Below are 24,319 nucleotides of genomic sequence, written 5' to 3' on the forward strand. Positions count from 1 at the left end.
TTTTAGAATGAAATTCTTTTTGGCTGCCTTTTTGACATCCCACCTTTTTAATATGTTACATTTTTCAAGTCGTTTGATGCAAAGAATAGCATAAATTCAATTATTTTAGAAGTTTTGGGATCATAATCCATCATTAATTCAATTTGCTAAGGAAAGTAAGATGCATCGGGCACTCAGGCTATTATTATTATCCTATCTTACTTGTGCTTTAGTTGTTGTAGGAAATAAGGAGTATATCTCCAATGCATATCTTAGTAGCTAGGCATTGTAATTTTTATCTTTTCGTTTCAATTGTCATCCATTGGATTTTGGCTTTATTTAAGTCACGATTGAATAATAAAATCAATGCAAAAGTTTATGAGAAAAATATAAAACTGTGGTTTATCTAATTTATAATTAGCTCCTTATAGTATCAAAATAAATTTAAAAGTTCATGAAGTATGAAAAAAAAAAAAAAAAAAATTTTCTACAGTCAAATTTCACATGATCGCATTATGTTATGTTAGTCTTCATTGTAATGTTTTATTTACCACGCTTGAAGTTTCATTTGATCCTTTTTAATATAAGTTAAACTTGATGCAATTCCTTGTGGTTTTATTATAAATTGGAATATTAAAATACAAAATGACAAAGTGAAATCAAATTAGAAGGCAAGATCTACATTAGGTTCTTTCTTTTTTTAGGCTAAGGCAACGTCAAATTATAAATGTAAAGAAGCTAATGCTAGTACGTTTGTTTTCTTTTACACTAAAGTTTCCATTCAGTTATAATTTTTTAGTGGTGGATCTTATTTGAGTGTCATGAGCCGTACGTAGAGAGAGAGAGGCGTGAAATCTGAGATGCCATGGGAGGAGGGAGCTTTCCTCCCTTCTACTTCCCTTCTCCCCCTCTCCTTCCCGCCTCTTTTGAGGTTCTATTTTGCTTCATCGGAAGCGTTATCCGCCTCTTTTGAAGCCCTATCCCACGTATCAAACCCCTCACCATAGTCAACACCGGTTTTCCAACATCTCTACTGTATCTATCGTCGGATTTGTCAAGGTTCTTTAGTCAAAATTTTTGAAGCTAGATCTACGTTTCTAAGCCAAACATAGTATAACTCGGACCTCCCCACTGTGTTCCACGTCGCCATCTACCTCCTCCAATACCAGCAGCATCACCATCGGCCATCCATGCGTCGGCGAGTAGCTTGCACTCCCAACCTCCCGCCCTGCCATTCGCCGATTTTTTCTATTTTGTGGGTTTTGTCTATGTTTTATTTTCTCATTTATTTATTTTTGTTTCTTTGTATTTCGTTTTTGGGTTTGTTTGTCTTCTCTATATTTGATTTCAGTAGCAATCTATGGGGTGAAGATTTAGTGATTTTATAAAGTTTTGTTTATGTGAATCCTTTAGAGTAACGGTATTGGGTTTCTGGTTTGTCTTTTATTTTCTCTTGGGTTCTTTTCTGGAAGTTTTTAAGGCATATAGAAGAATTTTCACTATGGTAGAGGGAGTAAAGGAGATTGCATTTGAAAATACACTTGTAGCAAAGATAAAAAAGCTCGAAAATCAATGACCGCGTAACGGCTAGAGATGTGATTCGTTGGAATTTACTGCAGATCAAAAATTGATTAAGACGGTGATATTCAAAGATATTGTTTTGTAATAGCTCGAACGGTTATTGTGTGTGTCATAGATAGTGTTTGAACTGTGGATAATCTAAATTGTATCTTTGACATTGTACTAAGAGAGCAATTTGTCTCATTTAGTTGTTATATCAATGAAGAGATATCGCTTTGTTTAAAAAAAAAATTGAAGGAAAACTTCATTCTTTATTTTAAAGTTTGTACACAACCTTAAATGATCATTATTTTAAAATCATTATTATTGGCCGATGAGACATGCAAAATTATAATTGATATTTTAAGGTTCTTCTATTACCATGATTATGCTGCCTCATGGAATAATGTCATCATATATTAATGGATCTGCTTTAGTAAAAACAATCATTAAAGTAGAATATGGAAAACTATTTCCTGCCATATCTGATTGGCAAAGGGAAAAAAAATTACGTTTATACGAACCAATAAAAAAGGAGACTAATTGGTGAGGAAAACATTGATCTGCACAGATGGGTAGGAGCTAACCATAATTCTTTTGGCGTAATTAGGCTCAAAACAAGAAGAATTTGTCTCAAGTCTCACCACCAAGATAATGTGAGAAGATCAGGTGATCTCGACCCGATTGAGTACACAAAGGGGTCCTACCTTAGAGATTTTTTTCATGAAAAAAAGAGGAGAAAAGAAAAACAGACTAGGTGAGCCAAATTCTCAAAACATAGGCTAGGGTATTAAGCATTCCTTTGGCAGCGAGCTGCAAAACATCACAAACATTATTTATTTTTAGGCACCTATTCTCTCAAATTAACACTCAATTTGTAATATTTTTCGAAAAAAAAGAAAAGAAAAAAGGGATGCAGTAAATTCAATCAATTGACACTATCACCATCGAGGAAAACGAGGCTTCCTGCGCGAGTCCCCATCCAATTCGTCCACTTCTTATTGTCAATCCCAAATCAGATTACAAGGCAAGATGCCAACAACTACATAAGTTCTTTCTTTCTTTCTTTTTTCAGAAACAGAAGAACTCTCCTCCTTCTAGTCTCAAGTTTCCTTGAGATGGAGGTAAGAAACCATATTATTCACTCATCTGGATTTTCCTCTAATTCATTGCAGGGGAAACTATAGTGAAAAGCCTAATAGACTCCAATCTACACCTATAAAGAAGTTGAATAGGTGTTTAATCAACATTGTGCGGAATTAAAAATAAACGATAACAATATCATCAACAAAATATTTAGAAAGACAATAAATCATAAAGACAAAGATATTTGGTTACAAAGAAGAAATTATTTCAAGAACTCTCTAAACATAGAAGTTTTTTGAGGCAACCACATCGAGAAAATCACATCACTACAGAAAAACAAGAATTTACACAATGTCAAAGCATACAAAGAATTTTTTTGTTTAAAAGGAAAAGAACATGTTGAACTTCTGTTCCATTATTGTCTAACTATAGAATTAACAGTTTATGTACAAACTCCAGAGCTGTTTCCAATTTGTTGGAAATTTCTACTGAAAATTAAGTGTGATAGGCACTTGAATGGATATACCCAGAACCAAAGTGGTATCCAATCTTTTCAACCCCAAGTCAAATGCTTTCCCCGATTATAACGGCTACATTCTGAAAACCACTCTCTCAGTCCTCACCATCCTAACAAAGACAGTAGAAACTTCTAGATACATGACCTACTATTGACCCCTAATTGATTGCCATCCTCAAGCGAAATGCTCAGAACCGAAGTGGTATCCAATCTGATATAGAAGTATGAATAGAGAAATACTCAGAACCAAGGGGGAAAGAAACACCAACCACATGAAAAAAAAAAATATTAAAAACTTAATGACAACAACCACCCATGCACCAACAAAATTAAGGATTCTTCAATGGATCCTACCGAAAAATTTACTAAAAACAAAGGAAAAAAAGAGAGGCTCAACAACATACCAAATCTCCAATTAAAAGATATTCCAGTAATAAACACAAAGAGTAACACAGGCTATGCATTGAATTGGTCAATCAAACACTATCACCATCGAGGATAAAGAGGCTTCCGACACAAGTCTCTATCCAAGTCATTTTGCCAATATGTGTGAGGGCATTACTGTGTGTCTTCTTCTTTATATCATACCAAAAGTAATTCTTATTATTGTTGTAAACCATTTCCATCAGAACCTTTTCGCCGTCGTCGGTTGAGAACACTACTCGCCACGTCATCTCTATCCCCATCATCATCAGACGGGGGAGGAAAGTGTGTAGCAAAGTCAGAGGAACAGGCAGAGTACAAAGCTGAGTCCAATTAGTCTCCTTCATTATCCAAAAGTCAATGCATTGGGCATCGGGCCTATATGCGGAAACACATATCGATCCCTCCAAAACATCCAAAGTTTCAATCGCCCGGGGTTCAACCGGAAGCGTTTGCTCTTCGAATTTCTCGGTGGTGAGACGGAATGCTAGAAGGCGGATCCGATCTGTCCAATTCTTAACCAACCAAAGCAAAGTACCATTAAAATAAATCGGCTTAGAACAAATCCTCAAGCCCTTGAAAGGCCATTTGTCTTCTACTAGTCTCCAAGAATGTGCTTTAAGACTATATACATGAACTTCGAAAAACATGCGACCGAATTCCATAATCTTTAAAACCTTGTAATCGTTGTTGACGGAGTCATACCCGAATGCAAAATTTTCTGTAGGGTACTCAAATTTAACTGGCTCAAAGGGTAATTTCTTGTATTTTCTGATTGATGGGTTCCAAATCACAATTAACTGTTTATCATAAGTGCGGAAGCAAACCAAGCCATTGCAACTGCCTATGATTCCGCATAAAGAGAATAAATATTCTGGACAATAGATTGGCGGCAAGACCTTCACCGGCTGATCCTCCGAGAAGTTTACCGGTACCAAGTAGTATTCGAAATTAAGCTGCAGATCATTCTGATCAACGTTCGATGTCTGCACAATGAGATTGCATTCTCTGCTGTTGTGGAGATGGAGGTTGATGAAAGTTGGGTCTTTGATTAGGGCCAGCCATGTCTTGGAAACGCACCGGAAGCGCACTAAAGCCTTCACCGGCAGTCGGGAAAGTATTGCAGAGATTAGCTCTTGAGGAAGTTGTATCGGCATCTTTCTTCAACTGTAAATTCCTTCTTCGTCTCTTTCTCTTGAGTTTCCAATTCAGCCGCATAGATTAAGAAATATATACACCGACACAGAGCCTTCTACGATTTGGGTTCAAGGAGTAAAGAGTCCTAATTTCAATAAAATTATTCCCTTAACAAGTAGGCGGTTATAAAAAAGGGTTAACCGCTTAGGGCGGTTTTAGGAGTAGTAAAAACGGTTAATAACCGCTAACCGCCTACCATTATGATAATAATAATAATAATTATTATAATATAACATCAACGACACCATTTTGGTAAACACCAAAATGATCGTGTATGACTGTATGTATGTGAAATATAATATGGTATGTGATGTTTTGGGATAAGCCTTATTCAAAAACATTGCCTGGCCCAAAAAAAGCATGTTCTTTTCATCTTTTTTAGAATACTTTGGCCCAAAACGTTTAAAATAAGCCCAAAAAATAGGCCTAGTGATGGTCCGAAATACTTAAAAAGCCCAAAAACTCATATAAAAAAACGGTTATAAAACCGTCGATTATTGGTTTGAATAACCGCTAACTGTCTAGGCAGTTGTGGTTGCGATTATTAAAAATCGATAACTACCCAAGGCGATTGCGGTTAACGATTATAGCTAATAACCGCTAACTGTAACCACTTGTGCAATTCTACTACCAGACAATCCCCAAGGGTAGTAATCTGGAAACAAAGGTTTATGTAATTTAGAATCCTAACAATTTATCAACATGGTTTCATGGTGTATAGACGGATAAGAATTTACTTCAAAGATTTTAAAATTACAGGAATTTAGGTCGTTCCTTATCTAGAACAATTTGAAAAATGCAATATGTTAAAAAAGGTGGCATGCTATCGATGAAAATTAAGTATGTTTTTATAGGTTCTTGTTTTTTATGTTGCAGAAAAGTTAAGTTAAAAGTTCTCTTTTGATTTTAAGAAGAATAAACGTTTGTGCAAAAGTGAATGAGTCTTTTTTGAGAATAAAATACTTTTTTGCTGCCTTCGTAACATCCCGCATTTTTAATAGATTACTTTTTTCAAGTCATTTGATACAAAGAATGGCCTAAATTTTATAATTTTAGAATTTACAATTTCTTTAAAAATTGGGATCCTAATCCATCTTTAACTCAATTTGCAAAGGAAAGTAAGATGCATTGGGCTCTCATGCTATTATTATTATTATTATTATCCTATCTTACTTTGTGCTTTAGTTGTTGTAGGAAATAAGGAGTATCTCCAATGCGTATCTTAGTAGCTTAGGCATTCTAATTTTTATCTTTTCGTTTCAATTGTCATCCATTGGATTGAGGCTTTATTTAAGTCACGACTGAATAATAAAATCTATGCAAAAGTTTATTTAAGTCACGATTGAATAATTTTCTTAAGGAACTATTTTCAGGTTGTGTGGCTAGCTAGGGGATAAAAAGAAATCCTAGCCAAATTGAGTTGCGGATTGTTCAAACTTCACTTTTGTTTTTTTAGGTCGTTCACCTGTTGGACAATTTTTGAAAAAACTCTATGAGATTTCAGATTTGCCAAATAGTACGGCAATATACAACATTTTTATACTATAATTATTCCACAATGCTAACGTACGTGACAGTCCCAACTATTTTATTTTTATTTTTTTAAATAATGACTGGCCTAAGAGGTGATTGAAACTGACACATTAACATTAAGGGATAAAAATTGTTTCTAACATTACTCTTAAAAGAAATGAAAAATTACAGTTTACCCCCTCCAAGTTGATAGCGTTTTTCAATTCGAACACCAAAGTTTTAATTTTTACAATCCACCCCCCAAAGTTCCAAATTTTTGCAATTTAACCAATTGTATCCAAAACTTCCCATATTGCCCCTAATTTTTATTTATTATAAAAAATAAAAAATAAAATTCGGGGTGGCCATCTGGCCATTTTTGCAACTCCAAATTTATTTTTTTTTCATAAAAAAAAAAAAAAATCGAGGGCAATATGAGAATTTTGGGATAATATTGGTCGAATTGAAAAAAATTGAAACTTTGTGGGGGTAGATTGCAAAAATTGAAACTTTGATGTTCGAATTGAAAAACGTTGTCAACTTGGGGGGGTAAACTGTACTTTTTCCTAAAAGAAATGATATAAGCCATACTATTATCACACTCTGCAGGGTTAGTTGGGATGGATCACCAAATCCAATGGTGATTTTAAAGTCCATATGAGATAAAAGTGAAAGTAAACATAGACGAAGTACGGAATAATAAAATAAACACGAAGATTTTATGTGGTTCGGTCTATAATCTACGTTCACAAGATAAAACCCTAAATGCTACATTGTTTCTCTTATTCATCAGATCATATATATAGCCCAAACCTCTCTTAGAAGTGTCTTAAAATTGCGACATATGACATGAACTCATTTTTTTAAAAGGTTAAACCGGTTTTTTAAAGCATAATTTTTCAACTGAATTTTTAAGAGTGAACCGGTCATTAAATTAGCTTAAGTAAGAGTATTTAATTATATTTCAATAATTTTCCTTAGGTTTAAATACCTTATTCACCCCTGGGGTTTAAGGCCTTTATTTTTTGATCTCTATGATTTAATTTTTATTATAAGAGGTCATTCTCGTTTGCCTAAAGACCGAGATGGTCCTTCCATCTATTTGCCATTAATTAACTTAACGGAAAGCCACGTCATTGACACGGGGACCAATTACATTTTGACACGTGTCCTAATTGCTAAATCATCAAATATGATTGGATTTACACATTTGCCACATAATAGTTTTTTTTTTTTTTTTACAAGAAATAGATTAAAATACTGGGAATTTTCTCTTACAAGAAACGGACCCCTTCTTCCATCGTTCTCCCCAAACCCATTCGAACCCAACCCCCCATCTCCGGCCATGAGCCTTCTTCCCCAACCTTTGGCCATGAAGCTTCCCCAATCTCCGGCCACGATGCTTCCCCAATCTCCGTTCAGGCCCTAAGCCCGATACCTCAAACCCATTTGAACCCAATCCTAGATTCCGGCCACAAGCCTTCTTCCCCAACCCACCGATCTTCCTCAAGCCAAAGAACCCATGATTCAACGAACCCACCGAACCAAAGTTTGCTTCCGGCCACGAGCCTTCTTCCCCAACCCATCTTCATATGAGTTTGATATCATCGATCATGGCATTTATTATGTTTGTCTCCATTTCTTTCCGTTCATGTTCGGGAAGACTAATTTGTCTAAGGCCCTATTCGATGTTTCAACTTCTAATTTTTCGCTGTTGTCAAACTTTGGGGTTAAAGAAAATAGTAATTCACCTGTGATTGAGGATTTCGTACTCACTATCAATGGAAGCAAATTCAGCATCCACTTTACTCCTCACAGAAAATCTTTTGCTTTCGTGAGCACCATAGAAGTCTTTCGCTTTCGTGGCCGAAGGTTGGAGAAGAAGGCTCGTGGCCGGAGATGGGGTTGGGTTCGAATGGGTTTGGGGAGAACGATGGAAGAAGAGGTTCGTTTCTTGCAAGAGAAAATTCCCAGTATTTTAATTTTGGGAAAAATGCAGTTTACCCTCCTGAAGTTTCAGGAGTTTTTCAATTTTAACCCCAAAGTTTAAAAATTGGCAATCTACCCCCCTGAAGTTTCAAAAATTGGCAATTTAAACCCTCCGTTTAATTTTTTCGTCTAAATGGACGGAAATCAGTGAAATTACATCACTACCCTCAGTCTTTTTAAAAAAAATATCCGTCCAATTTAACGGAAAAATTAAACGGAAGGTTTAAATTGCCAATTTTTGAAACTTCAGGGGGGTAGATTGCCAATTTTTGAACTTTGAGGTTAAAATTGAAAAACCCCTGAAACTTCAGGGGGGTAAACTGCATTTTCTCCTATATATATATACTCTATATAGTAAGCTTAACCATGAATATATTCAAGTTGATAAAAATTGATCAGAAATGTTTATTTTTATTAATATATAGGAAGCTGCAAACATCATGCATACATCAACAGTACTGGACCATGTCCTCGATCACCCTGTATTCGTATTTAGTGGCCAAGCTAGATAAGTTTAACAGAATCGAACCCTAGCTAGCTAGTTGAGAATTGAGAGGAACATATGGCTCGATCATAACTTCTAATGATTAACTTCAACTGTAGCTTGTTGTTCGACTACTCCTTTAGCTCGTCTGAGCGCACAATACCCGTTTACGCAGTAGCTTCAGGACGGACAATGAATTACAACATTACATATATTCAAGATCATCAACCCAACGAACTCCAACATTTCGTGCCACGCATGAGAATGGGACACTTGTCATAATTAGTACATCAAATTAATAAAACGTCAAATAATTAATTAATGGTAATTAAGCATATACATCCATGAAGAGAAATAGAGGCTGCTAACATGTTATAACCTACCATTAATCGTATACCTCCATGAAGAGAAATAGAGGCTGCTAAGATGTTATAACCAACAAGACGAACAAGAAAGCCATCTTAAAAGAAATCTTCTCCATCGTCTTCTTCTTTTGACTAATTTTTTTTTTTTTTTTTTTTACATGTCCACACATGTAAGAGAGGGAGATGACGGATTCAAACTAGTGACTCCCACTTTATGAAGCGTGATCCCCAGCCGATTGAGCTACCTCTTGTGAACCTTTTGGCTGATTATTGTATATATGTACGTAGTACTAGAGAATTATATGCTAATTTCAGTAATTTGTAGTAATTCTTTACCCAGCTCTCCTTGAAATTCTATATAGCATCTGATTTTAAGATTTGAAGGCATGTAATTAATGAAAACTAGACGTTACAAATTCAATTTACAATCTGAAGAGATATTCTTCCATTCCTTTCCTTTTAGGGGCATGCAGATAGATACAAAATTACAAACCCACCCCATGTTTCAAGGGAAAAAAAAAAAGAAAAAAAAAAAGAAAAAAAAAAAAAGTTAAATGAGGCATATATATATATATATATATATTGATCTTAATTATTCCTAATAAGGCAGTAAAGTTAAATCATTGTATTATGTAATTAATGATAAGGATGCGTTACACGTAATTAATTATAGCGTTTTATGATTAGTATGGAGTTACGTTTTGGTTGCTTTACCTTTCCATCGATCTGGTGTCAGGCCCCCATGCATGTATGTTAACTCTTTTTCCCATGGCATGCATGATGCATGGCAGGCTGCCACTAATTATGTTTGTCGATTTCTTTCGAAGTGAGCAAGGTTTCTTATTTTGGAACTCAAACCTTTTCTGCCAAAGGAGCCAAAACGCTTACTTTTTTCTTTTTTTTTTTTCAGCCAGTGACAGCCACTAGCTAACCAGCGTCATGATCAAGGCCATGGCCAACGTATGTTATCTTTCCCTCCTCCCTTTTCAAAGGGAAGGGTTGCTATTTTTGGCAAGGAGCCAAAACGTTCCTTATGAGTTATTAGATGATGATGTGGCATGATGTTAATGAGAGTGTTTGGCGAATTTGAATCCAATTTAAATGGAATCACATTTTGTGAGATGTTATTGGGGACAGCCGACGTACGTCTTGTATTAATGGAGTAAAATCGTAAATTTAAATCATAGTAATTAATTACTGAGATAAACTACATTCCGTATATAAATTTACGAGTAAAATCGTAAATTTACATTCCACATTCTCAGAGAGAGAGGCAGGCGTGGGTGGTGTCTGGGGATCACCATGACCAGAGAGAGAGAGAGTGGCAGACTGGCAGGCGTGGGTGGGGTCTGGGGATCACCATGACCAGAGAGAGAGAGAAGGGCAGGCGTGGGTGGGGTCTCGGGATCACAATGACCAGAGAGAGAGAGAGGGGCAGGCGTGGGTGGGGTCTGGGATCACCATGACCACAGATAGGAGGAAAGCTAAACGATTCATAGAGAGAGAGAGAGGTGACGCCAGAGAAAGCTTCTGAGGTTCACAGAGAGCTGTTTTACGCTTTGAGAGAGAGGCAGGCGTGGGTGGGGTCTGGGGATCATGATCATGACCATGCTTAGATAATTTAATTATTTTCATCTTGGCAAAGTCTAATATATATGTCTCCGGGACTACTTCAGCATTCAGGCCTATTAAAACTTTGTTTAATCCCTCGTATATACGTGTGATACGTCTGAGAGGAGTTTAGAGAATGTCTAAAACCAAAAAGAAATTAAGGTGGAGTGGAAGAAATAATATCTTATATATGCTTCTCTTTTAATGGTGATTTTAAAAGGTACATCAACTTTAGAAAGATAAAAAGATAGTTCCTTCCATTACTCGGTACCGGAGGAAGTTTGGGAATTATGAAAAGATTGAATTGGCGAAGTTTTTTGAGCTGATGATGATGGGGGGTGAGCTTTGGTTTGGGCTTTGAAAAGTGCGTAGAATGAGAAAAGTTAGAGAGAGAACTGGTAATTTAGTCTTTTGAAGAGGAAGAAAAGCCCACTGATCTTTTGAACACGCAATATCAAAAAAACAAAAACATAGGTGCAGATTGCGTGCTTAGCGTAAATCAAATCTGAAGTTGGTTGTTAGGACGTGAATGCATGTGCTGGCAGTTAACCTGACACCTAACTTTAGGATTTAGGTTTAGGTTAAACGGATTTAAGTCACAAATAGGTTACTCTTACTCATTTATGACCTGTTTACTAAATTTGTCGGGTCGCATCAACCCAAGGGTTGACCCGTTTATATATATATATATATATATATATATATATAGTATTATTATTTTTAAGTAAATAGCCAATAAAAATAGTAAAATAAAAAAAATAAAAAATAAGTAGGTCATTTGTGTCATTTGAATCATGTCAACCCGACACAACCCGTTAATTAAAAGGGTCACACGGGTTGTGTTGTATCACCCATTGAAAACTTGAATTAGCGTGTCATGTTCGAGTGGACATATTTGACCCAAATTTGACACACTAACTCGTTTTACCACCTTATGTGTGGATAGCAACTGTCACATGATGCTGGTTTGTACGTGGCTTTTGATGAATCGATGGGCAAAAAAAAACAAAAAACAAACATCAAGCCAGTAAAATAAAATAAAAAGTGCGTTAATTAGATGTATTAGTGATTTTAAAGCTTCTAAGTAAGATAAGCCTGCCCACAAAATAGAAAGCATGATTGATAAGGAAGGAAGGAAGGAATAAGTCAGAACTCAGGAGAGGAAATAGAAGATGCTCCCAACTTCCTACTCCCTACTCCCAACTTCATGCATAATTAACTTTAACGTCTTTGAATTGCGAAGTGGAATTGACTTTTCCCATAAATATGTAAAGATGGACGTAGATGTGTTTGCTGTAGACAAGCCCAAAAAGGTTGGAGGAAACCGACAAAAAAACAACCACATCACCTAATCATCATTTCATGCAAAACCTGAGTATTATCATTTAAACTTAGGAAAAATAAACCCCAACCCCAAGCCCAAGGTAATTACACGCCTTAAAATATCAAAATCAGACATTTTATACGTATAAAATTCCGACCAGAGGAGGTAATTAAAGAATTACTACAATCATATAATTCTCTCTAGTCTACAATTCTTACTAAGAAGATCAGACAAAGTAAAAACAGGTCCTATATTCCGAATAAGTACGAGTTCACAAAATAATTAAAAAGTGTTGCTATATATAATTATAATTACTTAGAGTAAACGGTACTTTTATTTAAAATGGTTAATCAAATTTATAAAAAAATTTCACATTGGATTAATAAAAAAAATATGCAAAATAAATATTTTATTGAATTAACAAAAAAAAAAAAAAAAATGATACATGTATGATACTTTTCAAATGAGTCATTTTAATTTTATATTGTTTCGCTCACAGTTTTCTCTTTTTCTCAAAAACTCTTCCCACTTTTTGTTTTCACTATTTCCCAAAACTCTTTCCACCTTTTTTTTTTTTTTTTTTTGTTTTTTTCATTGTCCGGCTATATATCTCTGCCTCTCTAGCTCTCTCTTCTTCGCACCTCTCTTTTCTTCCCACATAATCTGTTTTTCTATCATCTTCTTCCTCTTCCTCTTTTTCTCAGCTTCAACGACATCTCTTCCACACCAACCCCTATCTAAGCCAGAAATCCCCGCGCTGTCCCGCTGCTCCTCTAGACTACTCAAAGCCATTCGACCCACGAGGCTCTTCGTCCACCCCGTTTTGCTCTTCACCGGCTTTGATAGCCCCTTGGATACCCAAACTTTCCTTGCCGCCGGCCATTGATCTTTCTCTTGTTCTTGGTCTCAAGGTAACACTTTTGCTCCTTTTACTTCATTTCAGTTCTGGGGTTCTATTTCTTTTCATTAAATTTTGATATTTTCCCGGAAATCGAATCTCTTATGCTGGCTACATGTACGTATATATAATATAAATATACACACACTTGCAAACTAACATATTTTCATAGAGTACTGTAGTCGTATTTCAAAGAAAGTATTATTCGAAAGAAATGGAGGTCTATTGTTTGGAGATTTCGGAGTTTAAGTTCTTGTATTTTATGGGTTCTGATTATTTAGTGATCTTTTTTTTTTTTCAGGGAGACCCTGTGCCATGTGCGAGGCGTGCCGGCAATGGTAACTATCTCTCTGGACTTAAGTCTATTTGATTGATCCCAATAATAAAACCTCTTAATTATTTTGTAGAGAGAGAAGCTCTGGAAATTTTTTTCCATACCGTCTCCTTCAGTGAGACTTTGCCCACCGCCTAGTGCGGTTTCTCCTGGGAGGAGGGAAAGGCTTCTCCTTTCCCTTCCTCCCATCCCCCTGTGTATCCTATCTGTTTCCCCCTTTTTCCCTTTCTCCCTGTTTCCTCTTCTCTTGGTTTTCTTTTTTCTCTTTTTCTTCTCCCCTGCTCCTCAGCCAGCTCCGTTAAGAGCCACCATCACCGCCCCATCTCGTTGCTCCGCCTCCGCCATCCCTTCACCGCCTCAGATCGGTCAAGCTTTCCACAGATCCGCCATCGCCGCCCCATCTCCACCTCAGATCCGCTTTCTCCTCCTCGCGTGGCTCCTCCGATCTTCCCTCCGCCCACCTATCTCCGCCCCTGCCGGTGCTGTGTGGTTTTTTTGTTTCATCTGTTTCTGGCCCTCCGATCTTCGGCGCTGGCCCAGAATCTGGTTGTGGTTGTTTTCGCTTTGCTTTTTGTTTGTTGTTTGTTTGGCTTTCTGCTGAAGCTTTTTTGAAGCTTTTCTGGTTTTTTTTTATTTTTTTATTTTTTTTATTTTTTTATTTTTTTTTTTTTATATATATCTTTGTTGTTAATTTCAGTGGGTTTTCACCCCCTTGTACTGAAGTGGATGGATCTTTTATGGGAGTTTTTTGTTGCTGGTGGTTGGCCTTCTAGGCTCCGATTGGGTTTATGCAGTGTTTGTCCTGCAACAACATGGTTGTTGCTTTTACCGCATCGGACTCTTTATTGAATGTTTTTGCTATTTGTAATTATCTTGTGCGGCCTGGAATAGGCCCGGCTTGTATGTCATTGCCTACTATTTGGTCCTTTCCGACCAGATCCAGATTTTGTTCTTGAATTTGTACTGCATTTACCTTTTGAGCTATGTTGTTAAAGTGTTCACCCCTTTTGTGATCAATTAGTCAGTCTTGCAACCCGCTTTACCTTATTTGACAAAAAAAAAGAAAAAGAAGGGTCTATTTGATTGACATAGATTTTCAACGAAGTGATGAATAATGGTTTATAATTAACTTAGACTTGTTTGCAAGGTTCTGTTGTCTCTTCCTATATGGTATGATGGTGGCTGATATTTGAAAAATTATTGTGGTAAATGAATTACCATGAAAAAAAATATAAAAATAAATAGTAAAATACGAATTTTAGAAAATAAATAAAGATAGAATGAGTAAAAAAATAATATTTAAATAATATAGATAAAAATATAGTTAATATGATGTAAGAAGCCTTTAAAAATTCATTATGTAAATTAAATAAAATGAGTTTTAAATAAAGACTCCCAAAATATCATGGAGTCTTTATTTATTAAGCTCCCTTAAGCTTGGCCATATACGTGTAATGACTTCGAATTTTCTTGCAATTAATAGATGATTCGAAACCAATATGCATGGGTGGAGTTTCTATGTCAATGAACAAATCAGTACTACATATATAATTTGAATAAAAATTCCACATAAGGAAGTTGAATAGAAGATACATTTGATTTAGAGGGTTTACTTTAGAATTTTATGAGTTCTAGGAAGAGAAAATTAATAAGAGAAACTGTTAGAATATTAATTAAATGAATAGATTTATGATTTGTTTTTAGTTTAAGTTTTTGAGATGAGTAATACTATAAACCATATTTTTATTTCACCATGTTGACATGGCAAGGCCAATCAGTCCTTGTTAAGATAAAAATAAAAATTTAAACTAGATAAAGTGTGTGGAAACTGCAATGTGCATGCTTTCTCAACTTTCTTTTCGCTTTATCTGATGGATTAATTGTTCTTGTATCCTGACTTATTTTAGGTTTGGTTAGAAAACCCTTAATTGTTGAACTTGTTACAAACAATGCTAGTTTTGAAACCTACAAAGTCATGACCCTGTACTTAATTAATCGACTGTTTTTTTTTTTTTTAATAGTTTTAACACCTCTCCCGGCCCTAATGTATAGGTTGGGGCACTAGTGCTAGAGGAAGCTGTGAAGTATGGAAGGATTGAATTGGTGAAGTTTTTTTGGCTGATGATGGGCTGCGCTTTGGTTTGGGTTTTGCGGAGTGCGTAGACTGGGATCATTTAGAAATTTCTTTGTTTGAAAACTTAACGCTTGCTATATTGGGTCAATATGGCTGAGTGTCATTGCTTAAAAATTGCTTTGTTCTTTTTCTTCTGTTTCGTTATCACCTATTTGGTAAGTGGTGAAGTTGGTGTCAACTGGGGCACTCAAGCAACCCATCGTTTGGCTTCAAAAACCGTAGTGAAGTTGCTCATGGACAACGAAATTAAGAAGGTGAAGCTTTACGATGCGGATTATGGGGCAATGAAAGCTCTTGGCAACTCTGGGATTGAAGTCATGGTTGGAATTCCAAATGACACGCTTCAATCGCTCGCCAGCAGCATCAAGGCTGCTGAGAAATGGGTTGCTAAAAACGTCACCCACCATGCTGCCAAACATAATGTCAACATAAGGTACTAATCAGCTTCTTTCGTTTTTTATTATACCTAGTTAAATATCCGTACAATATAGAAGAATTCTGACCTTGGTATGTTTCATGAATCTACAGGTATGTTGCTGTAGGAAATGAGCCTTTTATCCAGGGCATACCAAGAAAGCTTCTTGGACGTAATTTTGCCCGCTCTAAACAATGTTCAATTGGCACTGACAAAGGCTCATATTAACGACAAAATAAAGGTAACAGTCCCCATGAGTGCTGATACATATTAGACCTCAACGGGCCTTCCCTCCGGGGGTGACTTTTGCAGCAACATATATGACCAAATGCTTGGCATTGTCAAGTTCTTGACTGCCAATTCCGCCCCATTTACCCTAAACATCCACCCATTCATAAGCCTTTATACCGACCCACACTTCCCTCTAGAGTATGCTTTTATTTTTATTTTTATTTTATTTTTTTATTTTTATTTTTATGGTAACAATGCAATACCTCTAAATGATGGTGGAGTATTGTACTATAATTTATTTGACGCCAGTTTTGATACTCTTGTGTGGGTTTTGAGGAAGAACGGGTATGGAAATATGCGGATAGCAATTGGGGAGATTGGATGGCCAAGTGACGGAGATCGAAATGCTAACGTATTGTATGCTCAGCGGTTCAGCCAGGGCTTTATATCACGTGTGACAGCGGGCACACCATTGATACCTGGGCTGCCGATTGAGGCATACATGTTTAGCTTGTTCGATGAAGATGCCAAGAGCAGTGAGCTAGGCAAGTTCGAACGCCACTGGGGAATTTTTACATTTGATGGCTTGCCCAAATACAAGCTGAACCTTGGCACAACACAGCAAGGATCCTTGGTTCTTGCAAAAGATGTGCATTATTTGGAGAGGAAGTGGTGCATCTTGAAGACATCTGTTAAAGTTGATGAGCCGAACGTTGCTCCAAGCGTGAGCTATGCTTGTAAGAATGCTGATTGCTCTAGTCTCGGATATGGGACGTCTTGCGGAGAGTTGGACGCTCGGGGCACCATATCATATGCCTTCAACCAATATTATCAATTAAATAGCCAACTGGAAGCAGCTTGCACGTTTAACACAACTTCCATGATTACAAAATTGGATCCATCTGTGGGTAGTTGCCGATTTGAGATAATGATTGACCCATATTATGGAGGCACAGAAGGAACACATAGGTGTTTCCCAAGGTCAGTGGCTATGGTCCCTATGGTTTGTTTATAATTAGCAAAAAGAGAACAATGGTAGAAACCATAGCCATTGACCTTGGGAAACACCAATGTGTTCCTTCTATGCCTCCATAATATGGATCAATCATTATCTCAAATCGGCAACTACCCACATATGGATCCAATTTTGTAATCATGGAAGTTGTGTTAAACGTGCAAGCTGCTTCCAATTGGTTATTTAATTGATAATATTGGTTGAAGGCATATGATATGGTGCCCCGAGCGTCCAACTCTCCGCAAGACGTCCCATATCCGAGACTAGAGCAATCAGCATTCTTACAAGCATAGGTCACGCTTGAAGCAACATTCGGCTCATCAGCTTTAACAGATGTCTTCAAGATGCACCACTTCCTCTCCAAATAATGCACATCTTTTGCAGGAACCAAGGATCCTTGCTGTGTTGTGCCAAGGTTCAGTTTGTATTTGGGCAAGCCATCAAATGTAAAAATTCCCCAGTGGCGTTCGAACTTGCCTGGCTCAGTGCTCTTGGCATCTTCATCGAACAAGCTAAACATGTATGCCTCAATCGGCAGCCCAGGTATCAATGGTGTGCCCGCTGTCACATGTGATATAAAGCCCTGGCTGAACCGCTGAGCATACAATACGTTAGCATTTCGATCTCCGTCACTTGGTCATCCAATCTCCCCAATTGCTATCCGCATATTTCCATACCCTTTCTTCCTTAGAGCCCACACAAGAGTATCAAAACTGGCGTCAAATAAATTATAGTACAATACTCCACCATCATTTAGAGGTGTTGCATTGTTACCATAAAAAAAAAAAAAAAAAAAAAAGCATACTCTAGAGGGAAGTGTGGGTCGGTATAAAGGCTTATGAATGGGTGGATGTTTAGGGTAAATGGGGCGGAATTGGCAGTCAAGAACTTGACAATGCCAAGCATTTGGTCATATATGTTGCTGCGGAAGTCACCCCCGGAGGGAAGGCCCGTTGAGGTCTGATATGTATCAGCACTCATGGGGACTGTTACCTTTATTTTGTCGTTGATATGAGCCTTTGTCAGTGCCAATTGAACATTGTTTAGACCTGGCAAAATTACGTCCAAGAAGCTTTCTTGGTATGCCCTCGATAAAAGGCTCATTTCCTACAGCAACATACCTGCAGATTCATGAAACATACCAAGGTCAGAATTCTTCTATATTTGTAGGGATATTTAACTAAGTATAAGAAAAAACGAAGGAAGCTGATCAGTACCTTATGTTTGACATCTTTAGTTAATAAAACGACAGAGTTTCGTTTAAAATGATTTTGATTAAATCTTGACCATTGCTTTTTTAAAAGCATATGTGCTGCAGTTTTAAGTCGGATCTGAATATATCTATGCTTACTTCCTTTAAACATATTTCTATTTTTTATTGTAATTAATTGTAACACATATATATAAAAGCACATAATATTGGGTTCTGAATTAATTTAGTCAGCCGCCTCCCAACTCTGAATTCTGGAGATACAATAATTTCTACTAACACAGTTCATTAATTAACCACTTGTTACATATCAACTAAGCAATCACAGACTACATTTATGTCGAAAGGGCATTAAGGTGTGCAAATAAAAAAAAGAGGCTAACATACAATTAATTTTGTTTCTCCAAAACGTACAGTACTTAACAAAAATTTGGCCCAAAGCCAATAATGTTTCCAATGGAATCAACCCAAATCTGGATCCCAGCTTGTTGGAAGGTCCCAATAGTAACAAGGTTGGAAGAGGATGGTTTGAAGGCAAAACAATAAACCCCCTCTCTGTGGGTCAAATACAAAATGTTTTTGGCCGAAAGGGTGAGGGTGGTCTCGATCACACCGAAGTAAAAAGTAACAGTTGGCACTTGAACCGTCCCCAACCCCATTAGATTAAGAGCCTGTTTGGGATTGCGTTTGAGAAATAAGGTTTTTAAGTCGAAAAGAACTTTTGGACAAAAACTTCATTTTTAAGCTTTTGCCAAAAGTGCGTTTTGGCTATTTTTAGGCTTTTTGAACCCTTAAAAGCGTTTTTAATGGTTTTACTAAACGAATACTTTTTTCTTTAAACGGACTTTTTGAATATTAAAAGCATTTTTAAGATCCTCAAACACAATCACAAACACAAACAAGCTCTAAAGCATGTATCAAAAACAGAGTCTTCGAAGGTGCGGGGGAGGTTGCTTGCTTCTGCAACATAGGTATCGCGAAACACCTCATAAGCCACTTTGGGCAGGGTGGTTACAAAGGCAATGATGTCAATAATAGCCCCACCATCACCTTTTGGGGTCAACCTGAAAATGCCTTCAGGGAGGGTCCGGGACACCCACTTGCTTCCTACTCCAAGGCCCGACTGCTCCACGTAGTACACAGTTGGGTTCCATTGCTTGTACAACGAGCGCACCCAGGTAGGGCGATTGCCAGATAATTCTTCCCACCCGGACTTGGGCCCCAAACTCGGTAAGCAATAGCTAAAAACGCCGCCAGACAGCCCATAAATCTGATCCAAGAATGACATACCCCGTCCGAGGCCCATAATTCCGGGGACTGCGGTGAAAAAGCTGTTTTTCTTGAGTCCGCATGCTACGGCCACGTTCTGAATGACGACGTCCCCGATTGTTATTGTGTCCAATCCTACCTTTCCTTGGGTGTAGGCCTTATCAGACGACTTCAGCTTGTAACGACACTCGCCCTTATGACAGTCGGTGTTGGGAAAGCGCTCACAGTTCACAAGCCCGCAGGGCAGTATTTCAGCAAAAGATGGCGAAGGTTGTACTTGTTGCTGAGTACACTGAACCCACAAAGCGCTGATGCTCAAGTCAAGGACCAAGTAGAGACTGTTTGGAGGGCTACCCATCCCAACTGGAATCAAATAGGCTGCATGGTCAGTGGTAAAAAGCTCAGAGCGGAGGGAGGGAATTGTTTGGTCATGTCGCACTACGTCTAACTTCAATGCCAATGAAGTGCACACCAGTGACAATGAACACCAAAATACAAAATAAATCCTCATGACAGTGGGTGTACGTTTAATGGAGCTTAAAGATCGAGGTTGTGAATTGATCAGATGGTAGTAAGTTGAGGGCCGGCCCATATATATAATCGGGGCATTGTTGTAATTAAAAAGAACGTAAAATAAAAAGAGAAAGGTAGGGGGTTATCGCCTTGATAAGTGGGAGTGGGAGACGTGTTCATGCATGTGATTGTGTTTTTTTGTCAGTTTCCTCCTGCCTTTTTGGGCTTGTCTACATGAAAGATATCTACGTCCATCTTTGCACATTTATGGAAAAAGTCAATTCCACTTCGCAATTCAAAGACGTTAAAGTTATGCATGGAGTTGGGACCATCTTCTATCTCTATCGGAATCTCACTTCTGACATATTCCTTATCAATCATGCATGCTTGCTTTATATTTTATTGGCAGGCTTACTTGGGAGTTAAGCTTTAAAATGACTAATATATTTGGGATCTCATTTATGCCATGCATCTAATTAACGCACCTTTTATTTTATTTTACTGGCCTGATTTTTTTTTTTTTTTTACCAGCTCATCAATTCATCAAAAGCCACGTTCTGGCCAGCATCATGGGACAGGCACTGCCCACCCGTGGCAGTGGCAAAACTGGTTGGTGTGTCAAGTTCGGATCAGCCCACTTGACCCGCCAACCTGTTTGTGCCACTGGTTGGTGTGTCAAGTTCGGATCAGCCCACTTGACCCGCCAACCTGTTTCAATCGATACGAATTCGACCACCAGTTTAATAAACGAGTAAAGCATGTTAACCCAAACACGACACGCTAATTTAAACAGGTGACACATCACAACCCATGTGATCCATTTAATTAACGAGTTGTGTCAAGTTAACAAGACCCAAATGACACCAATAGTTTTTTTAAAAAAAATTTTATTATACATATATATATATATATATATATATATATATGGGTCAGCCCGACCCAACTCATTTGTTAAACAGGTGACCCGTTTATAACCCCAACACGTTTAACCTAAACCCTAACCCTAAAATTAGGGTGTCATCGTCAGGCTAACGAGTTAAATTATCAGCCCATTCATGTCCCAGCAACCAACTTGGGATCTAATTTAAGCTGCGCATGAAATCTGCACCGATGTTTTTTTAATATTGCGTGCTCAAAAGACCTGCGGGTTCTCTTCGGCTCTTCCTCTTCAAAAGACTAAATAACCAGCTAGCTCTTTCTCTCTCTAAATTTCCCCATTATACGCACTCCCCAAAACCCAAACCAAAGCGCACCCCAAGTTAAAGCCCATCATCACTCTAATAAATGAAAAAAATGGAACAAGCACGTGAAAATACTATCTCACTCTACAACTGTGAAATTTGACATCAAGCAGACAGGTCCGTCATAATATGAAACATCTTCTATGTTATCTAAGAATTTTCATATTGGAACCACCACTCAATTGAATTAAACTTTTTGGTTCAAGCTATAAAGTTGGTGAGGTTACAAGCTTATAGGTATGTAGAGAACATCCCATTTCTCCCCATGGACTGAAGGCATTACTACTGCGGATCACCTAAGTATCAAGGGTGCCTCTATACAGTATACCATACCCTAAAACCATTCTCATCACTTGCAACTGGCTATATTAACATGGGGAAGATGGAGGCAGTGGTCAACATATGACCTAGCATTTGGACGTCTTACCCACGTTCAGTTCTCTGCGCAGACGGAAAGCTTCACCTTGATCCCCGTTTAAGGACCTTCTCTCCAAGCAGCAAGCAGTTAGCTGCCTCAGTAACCTCTCAAGACATGATTGCAAGAAACCATGTGAGTCTTTCAAGTTGGGATTTGTTGACAAGATCATGGCGTTCACCGTGTCAGCCACAACTTCTCGCTGCGACTCTTCAAGCAGATATCCAACCGATGACTCCCGTGGCTGTTCATATGCCAACAAGGCAACGCAGTCCTAGAGAGAGACAGACAGTTACAATTATTATTCAGCTCAAAATTACCAAAAAAAAAGTAAGGATCTGTTCAAGTGTGTTAGTATTTCCCACGTGCAACGGACTTAATTATGCTTGGCAAATAATTTTCCAGTACCTGTACAAAATCCTCAAACCCAGCCATCCCAAAAAACTTCGCCAATTCAATCCTTCCATACTTCACAGCTTCCTCCAGTGCCCCAACCTATACATCAAGGAAAAGTGTTCAAACTATAAAAAAACCAGTCAATTAATTAAGTACAGGGTCATGAATTTGTAGGTTCTAAGATAGCATTGTTGGTGACAAGTCAAACAATTAAGGGTTTTCTAACCAAACCTAAAATAAGTCAGGATATGAGAACACTTAATCCATCAGATAAAGCGAAAAGAAACTTGAAAACGCATGCACATTGCAGTTTCCACACAACACAGATCCATATCTATGTTCATGTTCATTGTCAATAGTTTAAATCATACCCAGTGGACTTCAAATTGTAACTTGCATTCATTTCTGTCGAATAAACAAAAACCTTCTAAAATGGAAGAAGCTTGGATTTGTGCAAAGCTACTAGTAAGCAACGTAAATAGGACAAAGAAGAGAACATACACGAACCAATTCAATGAACTTCTGACAGTGAAGAAGAAAGCACGTAGCTGATTTATCATCCTGCAGAAAGCACAACCGGTTGTCATGGCCTGGGTTAGTAAAGTTGTTCCGACGAAAGTTAATTATGATCATTTGACAAAAGGGTGAAAATAAATATGAATACACACATATAATATTCCATGTGTAGGGATGCACCCGACAAAGGAGTTTGTGACTGAGCAACCCAAACCAGACAACCTGCTCAGTATCTCATCCTAACCTACCCAGTTTCCACAATGCATTTCAGAACCCAATTTTATATGTTCCAACCACATCCCAACTGAAGTCTCCAACATATTTCTCTGAATAACCTCAACTACAACAAGGGTGAACTACAAAGTATATCATATATCTTAGAAAAACCCATTATGACAAAATGTTGAAGGGGAAAAGTAAATAATTTCCCCACAAAGAAAAGTGCTAAAATACTATAATAGGACCACTAGATCTTACTTTTCAAAAAAAAATTCTATGAAAGTTCAACACTCTCCTGAAGTGGTTAAAAAGGCATTGTAATTGGTTAAAATACTAAAGAAAGAGTGCAAATGTACATTTTCTAAAGGAAATTGTAAAAACAGCATCAATGATGAGTTGTTAGAGACTACTTGAACTTCTTTGGAAGAACTTTTTTTAAAAAAAGATTACCTTAGGATTTGTCTTTCAAATGGAGAAGTAAGCCTTATTTGCACTTTCACAAATAGCCAAAAACAAGAAACACGTAGAAAATTATGGAGAAAAGCAAGTCAGGTTTCATGCTTCAAGCCCCATTAAAAAAATTCCATGCCAAGGGGACTGCACCCAGTGAACCTCCCCATTCTAATATTTGGTTGACAAAACGATGAGAGCACATTGAAAATTCAAAGATAGTTGGAACAGAAAAAAGGACAAGATTAAGGCAGTGAAGCAGCTGAGATTGAATGCTTTATGAAATGGTGATGATATCTACGCATGATAACAATCATAGTCAATGACATATTCTTGGAGAAATGGAAAGCCTGGCCTGGGCGAGGAGTGCAGGTGTTTTTAAAAAAAGAGGCAGGGAGTGCTAGGAATGCATGGATAAGTAACCTAAACAGACATGCCTTGTGGATGAGTATTGAACCAAATTTCTTGCATGTTAACAACAAAATATAACTTCTGAATATCAGAGTTTGTATGGCAGTATGCTAACATTAACAAGAATCAATGAATATCAAAACAACACACAGAAGTTTGAGTCCACCTGAACAATCTGGGGATACCAGTCACGAAGTTTACCCAGTGCAGCATCAATCTCCCCTCTCTTTATTAGCTTCATGCCCAGGAAAAAAATAGTTCAGCCAAACCAATGATATTTGCATCCAAAAAAAAAAAAAATTGATAAGAAATCAAAATATCATTAAAAGTATTAGGTGCCCCAAGTACAATAATATTTGCAAAATTGAGGACAGTTCAACTAAAAAAAAAAGCAAAAACACCAGAGCTAGAAAACAAAGCAGTATCAAGATAATAGCAAAAATCCATCATTTTAAATCTGAAATAAAATGGTCAAGTGAACTGGAGTTCACAAATCCTGGAAAGAAATAGCAATCCCCTAAAGCATGTGATTACTGGATAATGTTTTAATGTAACAAACTGCAAGCCCATTGTATTGATTTTGGTAATGAGAACTTGAAACCCAG

General features: G+C 37.4%; 3 protein-coding genes and 3 pseudogenes across 4 annotated transcripts; 1 reads left to right on the plus strand and 5 right to left on the minus strand.

Moving 5' to 3' along the window:
- Window positions 1–3,618: 3,618 nt before the first annotated feature.
- LOC132189436 (F-box/kelch-repeat protein At3g06240-like) lies at window positions 3,619–4,722 on the minus strand. Its single transcript, XM_059604179.1, has one exon. The coding sequence runs from the start codon at window positions 4,720–4,722 to the stop codon at window positions 3,619–3,621; it is 1,104 nt and encodes a 367-aa protein (XP_059460162.1).
- A 7,974-nt stretch (window positions 4,723–12,696) lies between these two features.
- LOC132189437 (glucan endo-1,3-beta-glucosidase 6-like) lies at window positions 12,697–17,059 on the plus strand (annotated as a pseudogene).
- Window positions 17,058–18,305, minus strand: LOC132189438 (glucan endo-1,3-beta-glucosidase 6-like; annotated as a pseudogene).
- An 865-nt stretch (window positions 18,306–19,170) lies between these two features.
- On the minus strand, window positions 19,171–20,064 carry LOC132189439 (protein ASPARTIC PROTEASE IN GUARD CELL 2-like). The gene has a single exon (XM_059604180.1). The coding sequence runs from the start codon at window positions 20,062–20,064 to the stop codon at window positions 19,171–19,173; it is 894 nt and encodes a 297-aa protein (XP_059460163.1).
- Window positions 20,065–21,489: 1,425 nt separating this feature from the next.
- LOC132189141 (ran-binding protein M homolog) lies at window positions 21,490–23,989 on the minus strand. 2 transcript variants are annotated; one of them, XM_059603689.1, is made up of 4 exons: window positions 23,881–23,989; window positions 22,626–22,679; window positions 22,131–22,217; window positions 21,490–21,996 (listed from the first exon to the last, which is right to left on the minus strand). In XM_059603689.1, exons 1-4 carry the CDS (start codon window positions 23,953–23,955, stop codon window positions 21,715–21,717), a joined length of 498 nt encoding a protein of 165 aa, XP_059459672.1. In that variant the 5' UTR covers window positions 23,956–23,989; the 3' UTR covers window positions 21,490–21,714. The 2 variants fall into 2 exon arrangements, with proteins under 2 accessions (XP_059459672.1, XP_059459671.1); XM_059603688.1 differs by having other exon boundaries at window positions 22,620–22,679; window positions 23,881–23,988.
- A 212-nt stretch (window positions 23,990–24,201) lies between these two features.
- Window positions 24,202–24,319, minus strand: part of LOC132189442 (glucan endo-1,3-beta-glucosidase 6-like) — a 3,059-nt pseudogene continuing 2,941 nt past the window's right edge.

Source organism: Corylus avellana, chromosome ca8 (genome assembly GCF_901000735.1).
Source record: "Corylus avellana chromosome ca8, CavTom2PMs-1.0".
Lineage (NCBI taxonomy): Eukaryota > Viridiplantae > Streptophyta > Magnoliopsida > Fagales > Betulaceae > Corylus > Corylus avellana.